At 39.5% G+C, this 24,650-nt stretch overlaps 1 protein-coding gene across 1 annotated transcript in view; it reads right to left on the minus strand.

The window, feature by feature from the left end:
• The window catches only part of CFI (complement factor I), a 73,464-nt gene that overhangs the window by 8,652 nt on the left and 40,162 nt on the right, over positions 1-24,650 (minus strand). The window contains exons 6-14 of the mRNA XM_023734801.1: positions 24,505-24,615; positions 22,996-23,019; positions 22,811-22,831; positions 18,138-18,161; positions 17,952-17,972; positions 11,995-12,015; positions 8,430-8,465; positions 6,499-6,602; positions 6,212-6,315 (exon numbers count right to left, since the gene is read on the minus strand). Of these exons, the coding sequence (XP_023590569.1) occupies positions 6,212-6,315; positions 6,499-6,602; positions 8,430-8,465; positions 11,995-12,015; positions 17,952-17,972; positions 18,138-18,161; positions 22,811-22,831; positions 22,996-23,019; positions 24,505-24,615 (466 nt within the window). The remainder of the gene's footprint in view (positions 1-6,211; positions 6,316-6,498; positions 6,603-8,429; positions 8,466-11,994; positions 12,016-17,951; positions 17,973-18,137; positions 18,162-22,810; positions 22,832-22,995; positions 23,020-24,504; positions 24,616-24,650) is intronic.

The raw sequence follows: 24,650 nt of genomic DNA on the forward strand, positions 1-24,650 counted from the left end.
TTGTGCTTTAAGTGAAAGTTTACAATTCAAGTTAGTCTCTCATACAAAAATTTATACATACATTGTTATGTGATCCTAGTTGCTCTCCCTATACTATGACACCACACTCCTCTTTTCCACCCTAGATTTCCCGTGTCCATTCAACCAGCTCCTGACCCTCTCTGCCTTCTCATCTCACCTCTGGACGGGAGCTGCCCATTTAGTCTCTTGTATCTACTCGAGCTAAGAAGCACACTCTTCACGAGTATAATTTTATGTCCCATAGTCCAGTCTAATTTTTGTCTGACGAGTTGGCCTCGGGAAAGGTTTTAGTTTTGGGCTAACAGAGAGTCTGGGGGCCATGTCTTCTGGGGCCCTCCAGTCTCAATCAAACCATTAAGTCTGGTCTTTTTACTAGAATTTGAGTTCTGCACCCTGCTTTTCTCCTGCTCCATCAGGGACTCTCTGTTCTGTTCCCTGTCAGGGTGGTCATTGGTGGTAGCTGGTCACCATCTAGTTCTTCTGGTCTCAGGCTGATGAAGTCTCTGGTTTATGTGGCGGGGACTCCCTTTTAAAAGTAAAGTGTTAAATAATGACCTCATGGCCTAGCATTTCCAAAAAAATCAAGTATTTCACAAAATGGATATTCCTTAAGCAACAAAACTTATTTTAAATACCTTCAAGGAGATGTTTTAAAAATGTATTTTCTATATACCTTCTGCCTTCTCAAACAGCATAATCTGAACATAATTTATCATTATATGATGATGATTCAGGTAATCATAAACGTTGGTTCTAATCCTTACAGTTAAACACCGTCCCAGGAGCTAATGAGGTGCTTGGGGTGCTTTTGTTTATTGATGAAAGAGCTACATACATTCAGGGGCTCCAAACACACAATCATTTTACCCATCATGTACCTTTAAAAATAATTGACATGCATTCTAGGCGATAAAGGAAATGATCAAAGCTCAGTGCTAATTAACTCCCATACTACTCCAGCACGACCGGCTTGCTCTGTGATTCTGGATAAATTGCTTACATGGGACGCACGTATACCTGAATCCAGACTCATTACGCCTACCCGACTTTTCTGACCCGAGAATTTCAAAACTCTGTCAAAGAAGGAAATAACAGCTTGTTCTTCAGCACACAGGTTTTCCTCCATTAGTGTTTGCAGATGCTGTGCTTCATATTAATTTTGGTTGTTTTTCAAGTTCAAAGGTTCTAAGCATGGGTTAAGGGTTAATCTTGTTTATTCATTCAATGTACTCAACAAATACTTACCGTGCACCTACTATATATCAGACACCATGCTAGGTACTGGGGATGCAGCAATGAGCAAAATCAGAAATGCTTCCTGCCCCATGATGCTCAGGGTCTATGGAAAGAGGCAGCATTAAATAGATGAAACTGATTACGATGTGTTCAACTGTGAAAAGTGAGAAGAGTGAACAGGACATGGGGTTCTAAGAACTTATAAAGAGGGCTTTGACTTCAGGGGGTCAGGGAAGATTCTCTGAAAAGGTGAAGATTGAGCTCTCAGGTCTGAATGAAGAATAGCATTAACTAGGCAAAGAGGGCAGGGAAGATCACGTCAGGCAGGGGAACGACACAGGAAGGTCCCTTTGCATGAGGGAGGAGTCCCTGGGTGGTGCAGACGTTAAGTGCTCGACTACTAGCTGACAGGTTGGTGGTTTGAATCTACCCAGAGGTGCCTCGGAAGAAAAGCCTGGCAATCTGGTTCCAAAAGGTCATAGCCATGGAAACCCTATGGAACACAATTCTACTTTATAACACATGCGGTTACCATGAGTTGGAATTGACATGACACAACTGGTTTGTTTTTGAGGTTTTACAGGAGGGAGCAAGGTGCACTTGAGTATCTTAAAGAAGTCCAGAGTGGGTGGGGCAGGAGGTGATGCTGTGGGGCAAGATGAGATCCGCAAAAAGTTAAGTAAGGGTCAGACCATCAGATCACGTGGGGCCTAATGGGTCAGGTTAAATTTTTCATTTAGTTTTTCATTTAAAGGGGAATGTAAAGCCATTGAATTTAAGTGGTAAACGATCAAAACCATGTGTGGAAATATCACTCTTGCTGCACAGTAGAAAATGGGTAGGTGGGGGCAGGGGGCTGGGCAGAGTAGATGTAGGTAAGCCAATCAGGAGGCAATTTTTATAATCCAGGCGCGAGGTAAAGGTAGGTGTCAGTAATGGTGGAGATGGAGAGAAGTTTTGAGAATTAGATAATTAGAAATTAAAAATACCATCTAGAGGTGGTGATATATTATCGGCTGACCTAGGGTGGGAATGAGTGAGTAAAATGGGTCAGGGATGATTCTTCGATTTCCACCTTGTGTAACTAGATGAATGGTGTTCTCATTTGCTGAGATTGGAAATATTGGAACAGGACATTATGAACTTGTCTTAGACATTTTGAATTTGATGTACTTTTGATATAGCCAAGAAGTGTTGACAGGCAGTTGAATATAGAGTCAGTGGTTGGAGGAGAGGTCCAGGCTGGAGGTATTATTTTGCCAGGATGCAGTGGTATTTGAAATCACAGATAACATTAGGGTGAAGGAGTAAGGAGAGGAGAGGATGGCAGGCTAAGAATTGACGAACTTCAGTATCTGAGTTGAGCAGTAATACCTGAGCAATAATGCTTGGTCCCGGGAAGAGAGCCTGGAAAGGCGGCAGAGAAGGTATGGCCATAGAGGTAGGTGGAAAACCAAGAGCGTGTTGTGTTACAGAAGCCAAGAGAAAAGGGTCTTTTAGATGGGAGAAATTAGATTTGGCTCATTGCTTCTATCCATGAAGATCTTTATGGATGTTGTTCAACATATTTAATCATTCAACGTCTTTGCTATCCCTCCCAGCTTTGGGGATTTGCTAAGATTTGCTAAGTAGACCTTCAGCTAAGTTACTGTCAAATACAGTGAGCTTGATTTTATCCTCCTAGTTTTGCTACTGACTAGTACTTTGGCTTTAGCCACATGATGCAGCTTGTCAGTCTGTCTGCTTATCTACAAAATGGTGAGAATAATATTTACTTCTTAGGACTGTTAGTACTATTAAATGAAATAACATATATGGAAGTACCTGGCACAGTACCTACTCGGTAACAGGTGGTCAGTAAATGATGTTCACTCATTCCAAAGTTCAGAACTGAGGCCAGAGTCCTGAGCTCTGCCCCTCTCCAAGTTAACCTTGATTCATTAATCAACACCTTTGGGTACTGTCATTTAGTCACTTACATCTAATCTTACTGGCCCTGTAAGAATCTTATATTTTCCATTTGTTCAGAAGACATCCTCTCACATGCCAATGCTGCATCAGAACCACTATGCCCTCTTTAACAAATGGTGCTGGCATAACTGGAAGTCCATTCATAAAAAAATGAAATAAGGTCCACACCTCATATCATACACAAAAACTAACTCAAAATGGATGGAAGACCTAAATATAAAACCTAAAATGATAAAGATCATGGAAGAAAAAATAGGGACAATGCTAGCAGCCTTAATACATGGTACAAATGGAAAACAAACCATAACTAACTACAAACACCAGAAGAGAAACTAGACATCTAGGTGCTCCTAAAAATTAAACATTTATGCTCATCAAAAGACTTCATTAAAAGAATAAAAAGACAAACCACAGACTGGGGAAAAAAATTGGCTATGACATATCTGACAAGGGTCTAATTTCTAAAATCTACAAGATACTGCAATCCCTCGACAACAAAAAGACAAATAACCCAATTAAAAAAAGGGGCAAAGGATATGAACAGACACTTCACCAAAGAAGACATTCAGGCGGCTAACAGGACACATGAGGAAATGCTCACCATCACTAGCCATTAGAGAAATGCAAATCAAAACTACAATGAAATGCCGTCTCACCCCGACAATACTGGCACTAATGAAAAAAAAAACAACAAAAAAAACCCCAGAAAATAACAAATGTTGGAGAGGTTGTGGGGAGATTGGAGCTCTTATGCACTGCTGGTGGAAATGTAAAATGGTACAACCACTGTGGAAAACAATATGGTGCCTCCTTAAAAAGCTAGAAGTAGAAATACCATATGATCCAGCAGTCCCACTCTTAGGAATATATCCTAGAGAAATAAAAGCCGTCACAGGAATAGACATATGCACACCCATGTTCATTGCTGCATTATTCACAATAGCAAAAACATGGAAACAACCTAAGTGTCCATCAGCAGAGGAATGGATAAACAATTTATGGTACATACACACAATGGAATACTATGCAAAGATAAAGAACAATGATGAGTCTGTGAAACATCTCGAAACATGGATAAGTCTGGACGGCATTATGCTGAGTGAAATAAGTCAATCACAAAAGGACAAATATTGTATGAGATCACTATTATAAGAACTCGAGGAAAGGTTTACACACAGAAAAAAAAACTCTTTGATCGTTATGGGGGTGGGGAGGGAGGGGAAGGGGAATTCACTAACTAGATAGTAGACAAGTGTCAACTTTGGTAAAGGAAAGACAACACACACCATAGGAGAAGTCAGCACAACTTGACCAAGGCAAAGTCACGGAAGTTTCCTAGACACATCCAAACACCTGGAGGAATCGAGTTGCTAGGTATGAGGGCTGGGGACCACAGTCTCAGGGACATCTTGGTCAACTGGCATAACACAGTTCATAAAGTAAATGTTCTACATTCTACTTTGGTGAGTAGTGTCTAGGGTCTTAAAAGCTTGTGAGTGGCCATCTAAGATACAGCTATTGGTCCCATCCCACCCGGAGTAAAGGAGAATGAAGAAAACCAAAGACACAAGAAAAATATTAGCCCGAAGGACTAAAGGACCGCATGAACCAAAGCTTCCACTAGCCTGAGCTCAGAAGAACTAGATGGTACCTGGCTACTACTACGGCCCACTCTGACAGGGATCGCAACAGAGAGTCCCAGACAGAGTGGGAGAAAAATGTAGAGAAAAATTCAAATTCACAAAAAAGACCAGACGTACTGTTCTGACAGAGACTGGAGGAACCCCGAGTCTATGGCCCCAAGACACTCTGCTAACTCAGAACTGAAACCATTTCTGAAGCCCACTTTTCAGACAAAGATTAGACAGGCCTATAAAACAAACAATAACATATGTGAGGAACATGCTTCTTAGTTCGGTCAAATACACGAGACCAAGTGGGCAACATCTGCCCAAAAGCAAGACAAGAAGGCAGGAAGGGACAGGAACTGAATGAATGGACACAAGGAACCTCGGGTGGAAAGGGGGAGAGTGTTGTCACATTGTGGGGATTGCAACCAATGTCACAAAACAATATGTGTATAAATTTTTGAGTGAGAAACCAACTTGAACTGTAAACTTTCACCTAAAGCACAATAAAATTAAAAAAAAAAAAAAAAAAGAACCGCTATGCCTACCCCACTCTCTGACCTGAGAATCTCAAAACCCTGTCAAAGAAGGAAAAAACATGACTTGATCTTCAGCAGTCAAGTCTCCTCCAACTCCTCAGCTGGCTAATCCCTCAGTGACTCGTGGTCCATCAGTTAGGACCCTCTGCAGCCTGGGGAACTTCCAAACAGTGTAAGGAGCACCCCCTGGAGTGGTGCAGTGTATCCCATGTAAACTATTCATCTAGAATCACAGAGCAAGCTGGTCAGTGCTAGAGTTGATTAGCCTTGTGAGTTAATTATCCCTGAGCTTTTTATCAGTTCCTTTATTGCTTGAAACACATATCAAATACAGTTAAGGGTACATGGATGGGAAAAAATGAGAAAAAAATGAGTTGTGTGTTTGGAGCTTTTGAATGCATGCAGCTCCTTAAGTACCAACTTTGTTGAGGTGAGACTAGAGACAATGCTGGGTTAGTATTATCTCTTTACAAACTCTTCAGTCATAAACTCCTCCGAACTGTTTGATCCCAGCTCTACAAAATGTAGATAGTGTCTACTGACTTTTCCACCATGCACATGAGCCAAGTGAAGTACCTACCAGGCATTTGATCTTACCACCTGGGATCAAGCAGTTTGGTCTGTGGGAAGCCAGTAGGTTCTGGGTGATTGCATCTGGGAACCCAGTCATGAATATCTGAGGGTATTTAACAGTTAATAAAGTACATCTTCTCAATGACTTTTCTCAGATATGTTTTTATTCACCATTTTCCACAATCTGTATTACGCATTTTCATTGTTTGAGAAAATCCAAGATCTATTGGAGACATTTTTTACCTTACACAATGTGCAGCGGTCAGAATCCAACAGCCACCAATATAAATTCCTCCACAGTTGATTTTTTCACCATCCCTAATGGCCACCTGCCATGGGAAGTCCCCCTAAAAAAGACATTTGTATTGCCACTACCATTCTACCAGACAGCGTTACAAAGAAGTACCCCTAAGAAGTTTCTGTTCTAAGATCCCAGTGGCTTGTAATTATATCATCCTCCTCTTCCCCCCGCCCCACCGCCTTGGGCTCTTCCTAAGAAATAAACATTATGTCTTTTCATCCAGGTTTACCGCTTCTGCTGCCTTTCCTCCCACGACTCGTTTCCTTCGAATATGCTCGCTGTTTGTAACTCCACAGGATAGCTTAGGTAAAAGTGACTTTATCCGTTTTCTTTCTTCAAGAAAGGAAGACGTTGTATTATTATTATTTTGAACTCATTACCTTGTGGACAGACACTTCTTGATTATCTATACCACAAAACCAGAACAGAGTCATAGCTAATACAAAATGGGCCTGATACATAAGTAAATTATTTTGGATGCTAAACTGTACTATTCATCTTTTTACAAATGTTGGCTTACTATTAAAATTGGCTTGATTGTCTGAAGCTCTGCGTAAAGGCAGACAAGTGGCAGAAAGAGGCTGGCCGAGGAGTTAAACATTTACCAGGCTCTAGCCGATGAGAGACATCACATGTCCAGGCATTACTACAGTAACATGGTGGGGCCACATTCCGAAATCATCAGAATAAGCTGATGTGGAGAACTGCATCTTCTTACCCTCATAGTTTTCATTTTGCAGAGACTGTTTATGTGGAAGTCTTTTCAATGATGTTATATTAGCATTAATGATGTTAATACTGAATACTTTCTATGTGTCAGGCTCCTTGCTAAGTAGTTTCTACATAGTTTATCTTATTTAATCATCGTATCAGGCCTGAGAGGTTTCGTGCCAGGGACCCCTGGACAATCCAGCATCAGCGGGCCTTGGAATGTTTTTTAGTCACTTGATGTGTGATGATGTTTCCTTCCCCCGTGATTGTTCGCGTGTGGCACGTGTATCACTGGGAACGTGACAGAGCAAGGCTTGAGACACGTGTTTACAAGAGAAGTCATGGCAAAGGAAGACAGTAGAAGCATCAGATGCTCTCTTTCTGTTTCACCACTTCAGGAATGTTTCTGCAAGCTTGCTTCTTAGTAACACCTATGGAGCCCCACATGAGAAAGGAAATTAAATATCACTGGGAATCATTTTGGGCGTACAAGAAGGAAGTAGGTCGCCAAGAGAAAGAAGTTGTAAATGAATGTAGGTAAGATAGATTTTTTCTTTTTTCTTTTTGGTCTTACCCAGCCTAAGAACTGAGTTAGGGAAAGAGTGTAATGTTAAGTCTTAAATTTCTGTTTGAACTTGAAAGAAGAGATGCCTCATCCATTGGGAACTGTGAAACTAGCTTGGGTAGTACCTGAAAATTAATGTTATCTTGAGTAAAAAATAAAGGGCCTTTGTTGAAAAAGCCCTTCTGACTGATATCAGTATCTTTTGAGTTCTAAATCATTAACTCATTGCCTGATTTAAAAAACAAAACAAAAAAACTGTTCAATAATTTGGGAGCCTGGCAAATAGAAGGGAGTCTCATCTGAGTTTTAAGTCCCAAATCCCCCTGAAATAGCACCTATTTTATTCCCAATTTATTTGAGGTTAAGTTACCCAAAGTTACATAACCAATCAATAACCAAGTCAGGATTCAATGCAGCTCAATCTGACCTGAAAGCTCTTATCAATTACTATCTTCCCAAGACGCAGGCCTTGTATTATAATGTTAAAAGTCTTGTGAAAGAGCAGGTTAATTCAATTAAATTAGATTGTTTTTCTATTTCAAAATGTATGCCACGGGGCACATTTGAAATCTGGTTGTTTTCGACAAGACTGACTTGGCAAAGCTTGCAACAAACAGAAAAACTTTATATAGCAGTAAAGTGTTGTTTTCACTTCAAAAGCAGCCACGTGAAATAACTCATTTTTTAAAACAATTCTCAAAAGGATTTATGCTTGTTTTTCTGAAAAATCATAGGAAAAGAATAATGCTATTTTTTAACTTAATTGATATCAAAGTTAATTATTGCTTGAATCAAATCTATGTATACCCACACACACACATAACATTAAAATGTAAACATAAACCACTGAACCACTGTTACTCAAGAAGTAAAATTGAACTTACCTGCATCCATATCAGCTGTCAAGAGTTTCGTGTCTTCTATAATAAAGCAAAAAGTTCCAATGTTTCAAGTTGTGTTTATAGTAAAATTAAATCACTAAAATAATTTAAACTTTGATAATACTTTTCTGTCTTAAACTTGTCCTTTCTTTAAAAAGGACTGTACAAAATCCCCAAGGCACATCGTCTTACTTCCTTTCTATCACTCGGCAATTGAGAAGGCTCCAGATGAACTACCTAGAGACTATTGCTGGAGTAAACTGTTGATATAATTGGGTGGTGAGACCCACAGTACCTGAGTTCTGCATTTAGAGCAGACAAAATTTACGGGCCCGAAAAGGGAAGCTTCTCTTTCAGCTGTCTGCGTTCACAAGGTCTTGGTATCCCCTGGTGGTACAAATGGTTAATCACACCACTACTACCTGAAACATTGGTAGTTCAAACCCACCCACAGACACCGCAGAAGAAAGGCCTGGTAATCTGCTTCTGAAAGATCACATCCTTGAAAACCCTCGGAGCGCAGTTCTACTGTGCAACACATGGGGTCTCCATGAGTTGAAATCGACTCGATGGAAACTTTTTTTTTTATACATAAGATAAGGAGCAGTCACTGACCAAGTGAGTCCTGAGCTGATATTTAAAAAGTCCGCTCTCCTTTGAAGATAATAAGGCACTTTGTGAAGGGGCTGTGCAAAGAAGGATATTTCATTTGTTTCAGTATTAGGCATGGTGAATATTAGGTGTCTGGGATACAGAAATCAAAAAGAAAAAACAAAAAAAGATTCTCTTTGTTTCCTTACACTTTCCCTTGAAGTTATATGGGATGACTCCATCTTTCCTGTGCTGTCCTAGAACGTCAGTGGACAGAACCATGATTTCTTTAACCTGGGGATTCAAAGGCTGACTCCCACCAACATGTTGCTCTGCCTTGGAGGAGGATCTGGTTGTGAATGGCATAGCCCAGAAGGGTAATGCTACTTTGCTGGAGCAATCTTGTGTGTTGCCCACGGATTTCCCAAGTTCTCTTTGGGACAGGCATACATGTATTTGGCATGTCATACACCTAGGTGGTTTTCTGGGACCAAAAGACTCTGCTCAGAAGTATTTACAAAAGCACCTTCATGAATCAAAGAGGAGTCTCAAACATTCATATTAAATGCTCAACAAAGGAAGATGGACTGAATCCAATGTAGCTGGGGTGGACTGCATAGAAGAAGAGCAGCACAAAGCTTCAAAAACACAAACCATAAGAAAAACAATTAATGACTTTAATTACATAAAAATTAAAGATTTCTATTCAAGAAAGCTCACCATGGATAAAATTAGAAGATAGATGACAGACTGAAAGAAGGTATTTGCAATGTCTAAAACTAACCATGGATTGATATCTAGAATGTAAAAGGAAACTCTGCAAACCAACAAGAAAGAAGACTGCAACCCCAATATGAAATTGGGCAAAGAATGTGAAGTGGCAAAAGAATAGCGGAAACTAAAAAAACAAAAACTACCATGCACATGATAAGAAAATCAAAATCATTGATTAATAGAGAAGTATAAATGAAGAAATAATGCCATAGTACTTTATGAGACTAGCAAAATTAGAAAGCAGGGTAATGGGAAATGTTGGTAGGTTGCAGAGAACCCTCAGGCACTGTTGGTGGAGAATGTGGATTGGTACAGCTATGCCAGAGAACATCCAGGCACTACTTAGTCAAATTAAGTACACGCATGCTCTAAGACCCAACAATTCCCCCCAAAATCCTCCCAGACATCTTTAAGGAGAAGATATTCACTGCAGTGTGATTTCGCAGCTGAGCTCATTACTGGGAAAGCGGAGGGTAAATTGTGAAAGATGAACACCACAGAGTATTTTACGCAGCAGTTAGAAGCAATAATGCCTTTTTTAGATGAACACATAATAACGTGGACAGATCTTAAAAACAATGCTATATGAAAAGAAAACATAATATCTACATCACAATACTATGTGAATGAGAAATATATACTCACAAAATGAACAAACATTGGATAAGAATGTATACAAACAAAAAGAAATAAACATTAAAACATATTAAAATGGTTGCCTATGGGGAGAGGGTAATAAGAGTGAGGTGTAGGGATAAAGAAGGAGCCATGGTGGCTCAGCGGTTAAGCTCCCGTCTGCTAACTTAAGGGTCAGCAGATCCAACCCATGAGCCGCTGCACAGGAGGAAGATGTGATAATATGCTTCCATAAAGATTTACAGCCTTGGAAACCCTATGGGGCAGTTCTACTCTGTCCTACAGGGTCACTGTGAGTTGCAGTCAACTTGACAGCAGTGGATTTAGTCTGGCTGGTATAGGGATAAAGGAGATTTAAAATGTAAACAAGAGAGGGGCCTGGCCTGGACCAATGATGATAGTGAGCAATGAACTGAGGAGCATGGCCAACTCATCCCCCTGCACTCAGGTCCAAACTAGGAAGAAGAAAGCAAAGGAGGGAGGGAGGGAAGGAAAGAGGAAGAAGAAAAAAGAGGGAAAGAAGGTAGGAAGGATGGGGGGAAGAAGGAATGAAAAGGAAGGAAGGGAGGGAAGAAGGAAGGCAGGAAGGGATGAGGGAAGGGAGGAAAAAATGGAGGGAGAAAAGAAATGAAGAAGGGAAAAAAGAACAGCAGCCTTGGGGGACAAAATGATGAGAGAGAGAGAATACTGAGAAGTCATTACGCATAGGTATTTAGAGCAAGGAGTGATTTTTTTTTTTTTTTTTTTAGTTTAGGTCAGTTTATTGAGTTTTTCTTTTTATCATTTACTTTATTTTTGTTGTTATTGAGAATATACACAGCAGAACACACAACTACTCAATAATTTCTACATGTATAATTCAGTGACATTGATACATTCTTCGAGTTGAGCAACTATTCACAAAGAGTGATCTTGATCGTGTATGTCCCCAGAAATCCTGAGAAGGACCAGGAACTTGTGGAATAAGGATTTGAGTCATTTTATATGAATATTGAAGTAAAAGGTGACCTCAAAGAGCTGGAGGATTTGGGGACATTTTGCTTGCATAAGTAAATAAGAAAACATCTTTCATGAAAAGATGTTTCTTTCCTCTGGTGGCAATTTCATCAGGAGCTGCCATGGTTTTGAGGATAAATTAAAGAGGAAGCGCACGTTTGGCAAAGGTGAAATGTGCAGGGAAGGATCCATTTTGATGGTAATTTGGTCTGCGGGCTGCAGGTGGGGAGTGTAAGAATGGGAGTTTATTATGCTGTGAAAAATGGTCCTTGTGTCTAAACTAACTTTAAAGCCAAGCTACTGGTAACACACAGTCACATCGCCCTAAGTTAATATTTACATTCATATACAAGAAGACCCTCAACAAGCTGGATTGACACAGTGGCTGCAACAATGGGCTCAGACATCACAAGGATTGTGAGGATGGCTCAGGACTGGACGGTGTTTCCTTCTGTTGTACATAGGGTCGCTAGGAGTTGGAACCGAGTCGATGGTACCTAACAACAATGCAAGAAGCCACCAGTATCTTATCTTAGTTTTGTTACAATTCTGCAATATCCCAAGAATTTACCTTCTATCTCAGGTTCGGGGCCTAAAAAAACAAAGAAAATCACCTCAGCAAAGGATAATTTTTATTTGAGCAAAAAGAAAAAGTACACTACATCAATACTGTACATACATTAGAAAAGCTTAAGCACCTCAATCTAGTTTCCAATACTATAATATAAAATTTTTACTATAAAAATAGATTTATCTCCAAGTTCAGGATGTCTAGCTTTTAAAAACAAAACACACACACACAAAAATATAGCAAAGAGATCATTTTCACTTGAATAAAATATACACAGATTATTATATTTCAAAAATAATATACCAACTTAATATTTACAAAAAGATTAAAAAAAAAAAAAACCCACAGAATGCTGTGTTTACTTTGGTTTTTCCTACGGTGTAACAGAATTTTCATCTTGCAATTAAACACATGCCAATTTCACCACAGCAAGGACATCATTTCAACTTGAATGAAAGAAAGAAATGAGTATTTTAGATATATTTGAACACTTATCCAACAGGAAGCCTACTATACAGTTATGCAAATTTTACAACCATTTTTAACTTACGTTACTAAAAGGAGGACTTATAACAGATAAATTAAATCAAGATATAATCCAAAACTCTCTTGATTCAGTGATTCTGACCTGACCACTTAAAAGAGAAGCCAGTGAATATATGAATATATTTATTTTACATCTCTGCTCTCACGTGCCCTCCATTAAGTGGAGAACATTCAGAACCATTACTAAAATACAAAAGGTAGAGTGGGGGAACATTTAGAACCATTACTAAAATACAGAGGGCAGAACTCATCCTAAAGAAGACTAAACTTAAGTAATAATGACAGGTGACAATGTATTTTCGATACGGACTCAAGAAATTGATGAAAAAGTAAATTTTATGCTGTAGTTAATTCCTGGCAGTGGGATTTTTTTTTTTTTTTTCTGATTAACTAAGACTCATGTTCCATGATCTTAAATTTTAAGATTTGAAACAGGAGGAAGAGGAGGAGGAATCAGGAGGGGGGAAGAAGAAAAGGAGGATAAGCATCTCAAAGAAGTGAGATCCAATTGCAGAGCTTCACTGGCAAAAGTGATGGTTTAGCACCCTCCTCCTTGAAATTTTTTTCTTTCTTCCTCTCCTCTCTTTACTGAGGATTGAAATTTAATGAACATAAAGGTACTTTTGCTCAACTGCCTATATGCCTTCAACAGAAATAAATGATTTGAAACCCAGAAAAGCATATTCTCCAGTTTAAGAACCAATATCAATTGAAAAAAATTTTTTTTTAATTTCAGCAAAGTTAAACACTTGGCATACCAAGTAATGTCAAAATATAATTAATATCAATTAATCTATCCACGCATATCTTCAACATTTATTTAATGTGTATGTGTAAGGCACTTCTCCTAGGACTTTTGGAATCTAAAAATAATTGGATAGATCCTGTTTTCAAGGAGTTTATTATTGAGAAGGGGAAGTAAGACAAATACAAAAAACTATAATAAACACTTAAAAGTAATTCAGTGGTGTGCTGATACTGATTCAAATCAGATCATAAGGGTCTGTTGTTTCTATCACTTTTCAACTCATGTTCTGGGACATCATGTCGGTAGCTTGAAATTACCCATGGTGGGACTATTTACACCAGAGAAACTGGCAAAAACTATTAATCAGGGCTGCCCTCACACTGGAATCCAGTCATTGAACACTGACCAGCACACTACTGGATAAGTTCCATAAAAAAGGAGAATATAAGTACACTTACTCCTCTCATAGCCTGCCCCATCTTTGCTGGTAGTAGTCCATCCTTATTCTCAGACCAAAACCACTGAAGTCATCCTTGACTGCTCTTTTGCTCTCACACCTCCATTCAATCTATCAGCAAATCTTGTTGGCTCTATATTTAAAATATATCTATAACCTGACCTCTTCTCACCATGTCCATTCTTACCAACTTGTCCAAGTCACCATCATCTCGTCGCTGGATTACTGCAGTAGCTTTCTAACTGGTCCTCCTGCTTCTCCCCTTGTCTCTCACACAGACTATTCACTACCCAAAATGCTTTTTTTTGGTCCTTTGAGTGTTTTTGGTTTTATTTTATTTTATATATATATTCTTTTTCTCTCTTTTTTAAATTGTGCTTCAGGTGAAGGTTTACACTCAAGTTAATTTCTCATTCAATAATTTATACATATATTGTTTTGTGACATTGGTTGCCATCCCCACAATGTGACAGCATGCTCACCCTTTCCACCCTGGGTTCCCTGTGTCTGTTCGACCAGTTCCTATCCCTTCCTACCTTCTCATCCTGCTTTAGATGTATCTTAGGTGGCCTCCCACAAGCCTTTAAGACCCCGGACACTACTCACCAAAGTGGGATGTAGAACATTTTCTTTATAAACTCTGTTATGCCAATTGACCTAGATGTCCCCCAAAAGTATGGTCCCCAGGCCTCAGTTCCAGCTACTCTGTCCCTCAAAGTGTTTGGATGTGTCTAGGAAACTTCTTTGCTTTTTCTTTGTCCAGTTACCCAGAGTGATTTTGATTTAAAATGTTAGTCACCCCTCTGCTTACATTCATGAAGTAGCTCCCCCATTTCACTTACCATCTAGTCTTACTTGATCTGCCCTGCTCCCTCTCTACCTTTCCAAACTGTCTTACTGTTTGTCCCTTTACATATTTTTTCTTTTTTTTTCAAGTGTTATGAAAATATAGGTAACACAACATTGGCCAATTCAACTATTGTCACTTGTACAATTCAGTGAAACCAATTACATCAATCATGTTATGCAACCATGACCACTATCCACTGCCATATTTTCTATCACCATAAACCAAAATTCAATGCTATCAGGACAAAGATTTCCCGTTTTTCCTCTTCCCTCCTGCCACTGGTAACTATCGTTAAACTCTGATTTCTATCTATTTTCCTATTTTAAACATTTCATATTAGTGAAGCCATACTATATTTGTCCTTTTGTGATTGACTTGTTTCACCCAGCATGTTTTCGAGGTTCATCCATGTTTGTTGCGTGTGTAAGGACTTCATTTCTCTTTATGGCAGAGTAATATTCCATTGTGTGTATGCACCATATTTTCTTTATCCATATATCTGTTGATGGACATTTGGGTTGTTTCCACCTCTTGGCTATTGTGAATAGTGCTACAGTGAACATTGGTGTACATGTGTCTGTTGGCATATGTGATGGATTAGTTACTTTTGTGTGTGGCCTTTCTAGCCATGGTCTTGTAACTCCCACCCAGCTGACTGTGTGATACGGTAATTGTGACCTACAAAGGGAATTGATCAGTTTTGCCTTAAAAGAGCCAATTCCAGAGCAGAGAGGAGGAGCCCACCACCACCAAGGAAGGAGAGACCAGCAGGAGACACCCGCAGCAGAGACGTGGCAGCAGGAGATGCGGCGGGCTTCCTGGCCCATGGAGAGAGAAAGCTGAGTGCCTTTAGGCAGAGACTGAGGGCCAGGGAGAGGTGTGCCTGTGAGCACAGCTGGGAAGAGGCTATCCTGATGGAAGAACTGTATCTTGACTGTTTCTGAGCCTGAATTGTGACTGTTACTTCCCTAATAAACCCCACAATTGTGAGTATGGTCTGTGAGTTCTGTATGGCCATTGCAATGCATTATCAAACCCAGTAGAGCATGCTGTGGGAGGGACGGTTGGTGTCAGAATTGGTAAAAATGGCGGAGAGAGAAGGCTTGTCAGACTCCCACCTCATAAGAATCAGCCTTGGGCTGTTGATCTTGATTCTCCTTCGCCCTCGGGAGGTTGGAGGAGGTCAGACACTGCCCGCAAGCCATTTTTACAGCATCACTGCATCAAGTCTCTTTGGTACATACCTAAGAGTGTGACTGCTGTGTCCCATTGTTTTTTCACTACCACATTCTGCCACACTGGCTTCATTGCTGCTCATTCCTCAAACTTGCTAGGATTTTCTCGTCTTAGGAATGTTGCAGTGGCTGTTGCCTCTGTCTAGAACACTCTTCCGAGACATCTGTATGGCTAATTCCATCATTTCCTTCAGTTCTTTACCTAAAGTTTACCTCTGTAAACCTTTATAACTTAACCCCAACATTTTATATTCTCTTTCCATAATGGATTGAACTGTATTCTCCCAAAATATGTTTTGGAATCCTAGCACAAGAATCCTAACAGATGTAAAATCTGCTTGTGAATAGAGTTTTCTGTTATGTTAATTAGTCATGTCAGTGTAAGGCATACCCTAAACCTAATCACTCCAGCATTACAGAAAGAGCAGATCAGATACTGAAGGACGCACAAATGGGGGAAAACAGATGCCATGTGAAGATTGCCAAGGAACCAATGAACACTGGGGCTACGGAAGCTGAGACAAGGATATTTTCCCCAGAGCCTACAGAGATTCAGCCTTCCCCTATAGTCAGTGCCCTGAATTTGGACTTTAGGCCTCCCAAACTGTGTGAAAATAAAATTCTATTCTTTAAAGCCATCCACTTGTGGTATTTCAGCACTAAGATACTAAGAAAACTTACTTTCTTTATTTTTTCTCCTTAGGACTTCTTAGCACTTAGCACTTACTATTTTACTAATTTCTCTTGTTTGTTGTCTCTCTAGAGGAGCCCTGTTGCTCAGTTATTAAGAACTTGCTGATAAACTAAAGGTTGGTGATTCGAACCCACCAGCTGATTTTGGAAGAAAGATGTGGCAGTCTGATTCCATAAAGAGTTACAGCCTTGAAAAACCTATGGGGCAGTTCTATTCTGTCCTACATGGTCGCTATGAGTCGGAATGGACTCGATGGCAGTGGGTTTGGTTTGGTTGGTACAGGGTTAAAGAGGAATTAAAAGCAAACAAGACAGGGCCCTGGCCTGGACCAATGATGGTAGTGAGCAATGAAGTGAGGAATATGGTTAATTCATCCACCTGCACCTGAGGTCCAAACTAGGAAGGAAGGAAGTGAAGGAGGGAGGGAAGGAGGAGGAAGGGAGGGAAAGAAGGCAAAAAACAAGGAAGAAAAGAAATAAAGAAAAGGAAAAAGAACAGCAGCCTTGGAGGGCAAAGTGATGAGAGAGAGGGAATACCGAGAAGTCATTAAGTATAGGTATTTAGAGCAAGGAGTGATCTTGACCATGTATGTCCCCAGAAATCTTAAGAAATACTGAGGAGCACCATGAACTTGTGGACTGAGGACTTGTGTCTTTTTATATGAATATTAAAGAAAAAGTTTACCCCAGAGAGCTAGAGGATTCGAGGACGTTTTGTCTGCATAAGAAAATAAGAAAACATTTCTCATGAAAAGATGTTTCTTTCCACTGGTGGCAATTTCTTCAGGAGCTGCTTTGGTTTTGAGCATGAATTAAAGAGAAGGGCATTCAGCAAAGATGAAATGTGCAAGAAGGGTCCGTTTGGGTGGTTCTTTGGTCTGCAGGCTGGAGGTGGGGAGCGTGAGAATGAGAGTTTATCACACTGTGAAAAAAGTCCCCTGGTATAAACGAATGTTTAAGCCAAGCTATAAGTAGGTAACACAGGAGCTCTGGTGGCGTAATGGTTAAGAACTCAGCTGCTAACCAAAAGGTCGGCAGTTCAAATCCACCTGTCAATCCTTGGAACCTCTATGGGGCAGTTCTACTCTGTCCTGTAGGGTTGCTATGAGTTGCAATCGACTTGATGGTGACAGGTTTGGTTTTGATAGGTAACACATGGTCACATCACCCCAAGTTAATATTTACATTAACATATAAGAAGACCCTCAACAAAATAGATTGACATAATGCTGCAACAATGAGCTCAGACACGGCAAGGATTGTGAGGATGGCTCAGGACTGGGAAGTGTTTCCTTCTGTTGTACATAGGGCTGCCATGAGTCGGAACCGAGTCAACGGCACCTAACAACAGCAACAACGTAAGCAGACAACAGTATCTTAGTTTTGTTTCAGTTATGCAATATCCCAAGAAATAAATAAAATTTTTACCTCGTGCCACAGTTTCAAGGCCTAAAAACAAACAACAAAAAGTCATTTCAGCAAAAGATAATTTTTATTTGAGCAAAAAGAAAAAGCACACTGTATCAATACTGTACATATATTAGAAAAGCTCTAGCACCTCAATCTTGTTTTCAGTACTGTAATATAAATTTTCTATTATAAAAATAGATTTACCTTGAAGTCCAAGACGTCCAGCTGCTAAAAACAAAACACAAAAAAAACACCATAGCAAAGAGATCATTTTCACTTGAATAAAATATACACAAACCGTTAGTATTTCAAAAATAATATAAAAACTTGTTGTTTACAAAAAGAGAAAAAAAATCACAGAATGCCATCTTTACTTTGTTTTTTCCTAACGCATAATGGAATTTTCATCTTCCAATTAAACACACACCAATTTCACCACAGCATGGACATCATTTCAACTTGAATGAAAAAGAGAAATTAGTATTTTGGCTATGTTTGAACACCTATCCAACAGGAAGCCTACTATACTTTTACGCAAAAATTTGCAACCATTTTTAACTTACATTCCTAAAAGGAGCACTTATAAAAGATAAATTAAATCAAAATACAGTCCAAACTTCTCTTGATTCAGTGATTCTAACCTGGCTGCTTAAAAGAGAAGCCAATGAATATATTAATAATCAATATATTTATTTTTCATCTCTGTTCTCACGTGCCCTCCTTTACATGGAAAAAACTTAGAACCATTACTAAAATACAAAAGGCAGAGCTCATCCTAAGAAGGGTAAACTTAAATAAAAAGGACAGGTAATTAAATGTATTTTCAATGTGGATTCAAGAAATTGGTGAAAAAGTTAAGTTTATATTGTAGTTAAATCCCTGGCAGTAGGATTTTTTTTTTCTGATTAACTAAGACTCATGTTCCTTGACCTTAAACTTTAAGATTTGAAACAGAGGAAGAGGAGGAGGAATCAGGAGAGGGAGGAAGAGAAGAAGGAGGAGAAGCATCTCAGAGGACGTGAGATCCAACTGTAGAGCTTCACTGGCAAAAGTCATGGTTTAGCGCCCTCCTCCTTGAAATTGTTTTCCTTCTTCCTCTTATCTCTTTACTGAGGACTGAAATTTAATGAACATAGAAGTACTTTTGCTCAACTGCCTATATGCCTTCAAAAGAAATGAATGATTTGAAATCCAGAAAAATGTGTTCTCCAGTTTAAGAACGATATCAATGGAAAAAAATATTTTTTAGAATTTCAGCGAAGTCAAAACACTTGGCATACCAAGTAATGTCAAAATATAATTAATATCAATTATATCCATATATATCTTCAACATTCATTTGATGTATATATGTAAGGTATTTCTCCTAGGACTTTTGGAATCTAAAAATAATAGATTCTGTTTTCAAGGAGTCTATTATTGAGAAGGGGAGGTAAGACAAACACAGAAAAACTATAATAAACAGTTAGAAGTGATTCAGTGGTGTGCTGATGCGGATTCATACCACATTGTAAGCGTCTGTTGTTTCTGTCACTTCTCAACTCGTGTTCTGGGACATCACGCCAGTAGCTTGAAATTACCCACGGTGGGAGTATTTACACCAAAGAAACTGGCAAAAACTATTAATCAGGGCTGCCCTCGCCCTGGAATCCAGCTGTTAAACATTAACCAGCACACTACCGGGTAAGTTCTATAAAAAAGGAGAATTTAAGTATGCTTACTCCCGTCATGGCTCCCTGGTGTCACAATGGTTAAGAGCTCGACTGCTAACCAAACAGTTGACAGTTTGAATCCACCAGCCACTCTTTGGAAACGCTGTCAGGCAGTTCTACCCTGCCCTATGGGTTCGGTATGAGTTGTAACGGACTCAGCGGCAATGGGTCGGCTTTTGTTTTCTTTGTTTTTGGTTTACTCCTCCCGTAGCCTTCCCCATCTTTGCTGGTAGTAGTCCATTCTTCTCATTCTGAGACCAAAACCATTGGAGTCATCCTTGACTGCTCATTTGCTCTCACACTTCCATCCAATCTATCAGCAAATCTGGTTGTCTTTCTCTTCAGAATATACCTAGAACCTGACTGCTTCTCAGCATTTCCATTCTTACCAATTTGTCCAAGTCACCATCATCTCTTCCCTGGATTACTGCAGGAGCTTCCTAACTGGACTCCCTGCTTCTCCCCTTGTCCCTCATACAGACTATTCACCACCCAGAGTGCTTTTGATTTCAAATGTTAGTTACCCCTCTGCAAACATTCATGAAGTGGCTCCCCCATTTCACTCACCAACTATTCTTACTTGATGTGCTCTGTCCACTCTCCACCTTTCTAACCTCTCTTACTGTTTGTCCTTTTACTTTTTTCTTTTTCACTTTTATTGTGCTTTAGGTTATGTTTCTTTTTTTAAGTCTTGAAAAAAAATATATAGCTAACACATTGACCAATTCAATTATTATCACTTGTACAATTCAATAAAACCAGTTTCATCAATCATGTTGTTCAACCATCACCAATATCCACTGCCATATCTTCCATCACCATAAACAAAACTTCAATGCTATCTAGACAAAATTTCCCTTTTTCCTCTTCTCTCCCACCCCTGCTAACTACTGTTAAACTCTGATTTCTATATGTTTGCCTATTTTAAGTATTTCATACCAGTGAAACCATACTATAATTGTCCTTTTGTGATTGTCTTGTTTCACTGAAGATGTCTTCCAGGTTCATCCACGTTGTTGCAAGTATCAGGACTTCATTTCTCTTTACAGTGGAGTAATATTCCATTGTAAGTACCACGTTTTCTTTATCCATATATCTGGTGATGGAGAGTTGAATTATTTCCACCTCCTGGCTGTTATGAATAGTGCTGCAGTGAACCCTGGTGTACATTTGTCTCTTGACATCACTGCTTCAAGTCTCTCGGGTATATTCCTAGGAGTGAGTTTGTTGTGTCCCATTATTTTTTCACTACCACATTCTGCCACACTGGCTTCATTGCTGCTCATTCCTCAAACATACTAGGATTTTCTCATTTTAGGAATGTTGCAACGGCTGTTGCCTCTGTCTGGAACATTCTTCATAGACATCTGCATGGCTAACTCCATCATTTCCTTTAGCTCTTTACCTAAAAGTTATCTCAGTTAACCTGCAAAACTTAACACCAACGTTTTATAGTCTCCTTCCGTAATGGATTGAATTGTATTGAATTGTATTCTCCCAATGTGTTGAAATCATAACCCCTGTACCTGTGGATGTAACTCTATTTGTTATGAAATGTTAGTCACATCAGTGTAGGGCATGCCCTAAGCCTAATCACTCCAGCATTATAAAAAGAGCAGATTAGATAGGGTTGGAAGCACAAACAGGGAACAGAGATGCCACCTGAAGATTGACAAGGAACCAAGGAACACGGGGGCTACAGGAACTGAGACAAGGATCTTTCTCCCAGAGCCCACAGACAGTGAACCTTCCCCTATAGCCAGCACCCTGAATTTGGACTTCAGGCCTCCTAAACTATGAGAAAATAAAATTCTGTTCTTTAAACCCATGCACTTGTAGTATTTCTGTTCCAGCAGCATAAGAAACTAAGAAAACTTCCTTGCTTTATTTTTTCTCCTTAGTACTTGTTAGCACTTACTATTTTACTAATTTCTCTTATTTGTTGTCTGTCTAGAGGAGCCCTCTTTCTCATTGGTTAAGATCTCAACTGCTAACCTAAAGGTCGGCTGTTCAAACCCACTGGCTGTTCCTCAGGAGAAAAACGTGGCAGTCTGCTTCCATAAAGAGTTAAAGCCTTGGAAAACCTATGGGGCAGTTCTATTCTGTCCTACATGGTCACTATGAGTCAGAATGGACTCAATGGCAGTGGCTTTGGTTTGGTTGGTACAGGGTTAAAGAGCAATTAAAAGTAGAGAAGGGCCCGGCCTGGACCAATGATGGTAGTGAGCAATGAACTGAGGAATATGGTTAACTCATCCACCCGCACCTGAGGTCCAAAACTAGGAAGGAAGAAAGCAAAGGAGGGAGGGAGAGAGGTAGGAGGGCAGTAAAAATAACCAAGGAGGGAAAGAAGGCTGGAAAGAGGGAAGGAAGGAGAGAAGGAAGAAAGGATGGAATGAAGAGAGGTAGAAATGGAGGGAGAAAAGAAATGAAGAAGGGGAAAAAGAACAGCAGCCTTGGGTGGAAATATGAGTGGGAAGAAATACCAAGGAGCCATTAAGCATAGGTATTCAGAGCAAGGAGTGATTTTGACCATGTATGTCCCCAGAAATCCTAAGAAATCCTGAGAAGGACCATAAACTTGTGGACTGAGGACTTGTGTCTTTTTATATGAATATTAAAGAAAAGGATGACCCCAAAGAGCTGGAGGATTTGTGGACATTTTGCCTACATAAGAAAATCAGAGAACATCTCTCGTGAAAAGACGTTTCTTCCACTGGTGTCAATTTCTTCAGGAGCTGCCATGGCTTTGAAGATAAAGAGGAGAAGGGCGTTTGGCAAAGGTGAAATGTGCAGGGAAGGGTCCAGGCTGCAGGTGGGGACTGTGAGAATGGGACTTTATCACATAGTGGAAAATGGCCCCTGTGTCTAAACTAATGTTAAAGGCAAGTTATTGGTAACACATGTCACATCACCCTAAGTTAACATTTACATTCACATCTATGAAGACTTAACAAGATGGACTGACACAGTGGCTACAACAATGCCATCAAACACAGCAAGGATTGTGAAGATGGCGCAGGAGCGGGCAGCGTTTCTTTCTGTTGTACAGAGGGTAGCTAGGATTTGGAACTGAGTCGACAGCACTTAACGACATGAAAACACAACAGTATCTTAGTTTTGTTTAAATTCCACAATATCCCAAGAATTTAATAAAGGTGTTACCTCGTGGCATAAGTTCAAAACCTAAAACAAACAAAACAAAATTTACCTCAGCAAAGGTAATTTTTATTTGAGCAAAAAGTAAAAGTACACTATATCCATACTATCTACATATTAGAAAAGCTTTAGCATCTCACTCTTGTTTTCAATACTGTAATATAAATTTTCTATTATAAAAACAGATTTACCTTGAAGTTCAGGATGTCGACGTTCTAAAAGCAAAACACAAAAAAATTCACTATGACAAGAGATCATTTTCACTTGAATAAAACAAAAAAACCACAGGAAGTCATCTTTATTTTTGTTTTTCCTACTGCATAACAGATTTCTCATCTTGCAATTAAACACACGCCAATTTCACCACAACAAGGACATCATTTCAACTTGAATGAAAAAGAAACATTAGTATTTTAGATATATTCGAACACTTATCCAACAGGAAGCTACTAGATAGTTATGCAAAACTTACAACCCCTATACCTGTGGATGTAATTCCATTTGTTACGGAATGTTAATTAGTCACATCAGTGTAGGGCATGCCCTAAACCTAATCACTCCAGCATTATAAAAAGAGCAGATTAGATAGGGTTGGAAGCACAAACGGGGAGCATAGATGCCACCTGAAGATTGACAAGGAACCAAGGAACACGGGGGCTACAGAAGCTGAGATAAGGATCTTTCTCCCAGAGCCCACAGACACTGAACTTGCCCTATAGGCCAAAACCAAAAAATGCACTGCCGTCGAGTTGATTCTGACTAGATTCTGACTCATAGCGATCCTACAGGACAGAGTAGAACTGCCCCATAGGGTTTCCAAGGAGCGCCTGGTGGATTTGAACTAGGGATCTTTTGGTTAACAGCCACAGCTCTTAACCACTACACCACCAGGGTTCCCCTCCTCTATAGCCAGTCCCCTGAATTTGGACTTCAGGCCCCCTAAACTGTGAGAAAATAAAATTCTGTTCTTTAAAGCCATCCAGTTGTGGTATTTCTGCTTCAGCAGCATAAGAAACTAAGAAAACTCCCTTGCTTTATATTTTGTCCTTAGCACTTAGCACTTGTTGTTTTACTCATTTCTCTTGTTAATTGTCTCTCTTGAGGAGCCTTGGTGGCGCAGTGGTTAAGCACCCGGCTGTTAACTGAAAGGTCAGCAGTTTGAACCTACCAGCTGCTCTGTGGGAGAAAGACGTGGTAGTCTGACCCTGTAAAGATTACAGCCTGGGAACCCTGTGGGACAATTCTACTCTGTCCTATAGGGTCATTATGAGTGGGAAGTGACTCGGTAACAATGGGTTTTATCATTAGAGAGATATACATCTCTAGGCGAAGTGATAGAATGTATGAAATTTGCTTTCTGATACTCCAACAAAAAAACAAAAAAGCAAGCAAGCTGACGGATAGATGAACAAGAGTAGCAAAATATTGAAATTTTTGAATCTGTAAGATGGGTGCATTGGGGTTCATTTTACTAGTCTATTTTTATGTATGTAGGAATATTTTTCTTAAAAAAAAGTTCTAAAATAAATAAATATTTATTAAATGAAGATATGAGGAGATGAACATTCCATAGTTCCTCCAATGTCCATTCAGTATGCTTACTGCTACACCCTCCTGTGGTCACTTAAAATTACAATTCACCCGTTTCAGAATTCTTGGATTGAATAATGAAAAAAGTAACCAAAAACACTTTAAATTACCTTGGCAACCAATTTCATCTTCTCCTGTGATGCAGTCCACCTCTCCATTGCACTTATACTCTTTTGGAATACAAACACCTGATTTACAAAGGAAACTGTTACCCCGACACTCTGGGAAAACATAAAAAGAACAGTTGTTTTCATTT

Source organism: Trichechus manatus, unplaced genomic scaffold (genome assembly GCF_000243295.1).
Source record: "Trichechus manatus latirostris isolate Lorelei unplaced genomic scaffold, TriManLat1.0 scaffold00071, whole genome shotgun sequence".
In the NCBI taxonomy this organism is placed as follows: Eukaryota; Metazoa; Chordata; class Mammalia; order Sirenia; family Trichechidae; genus Trichechus; species Trichechus manatus.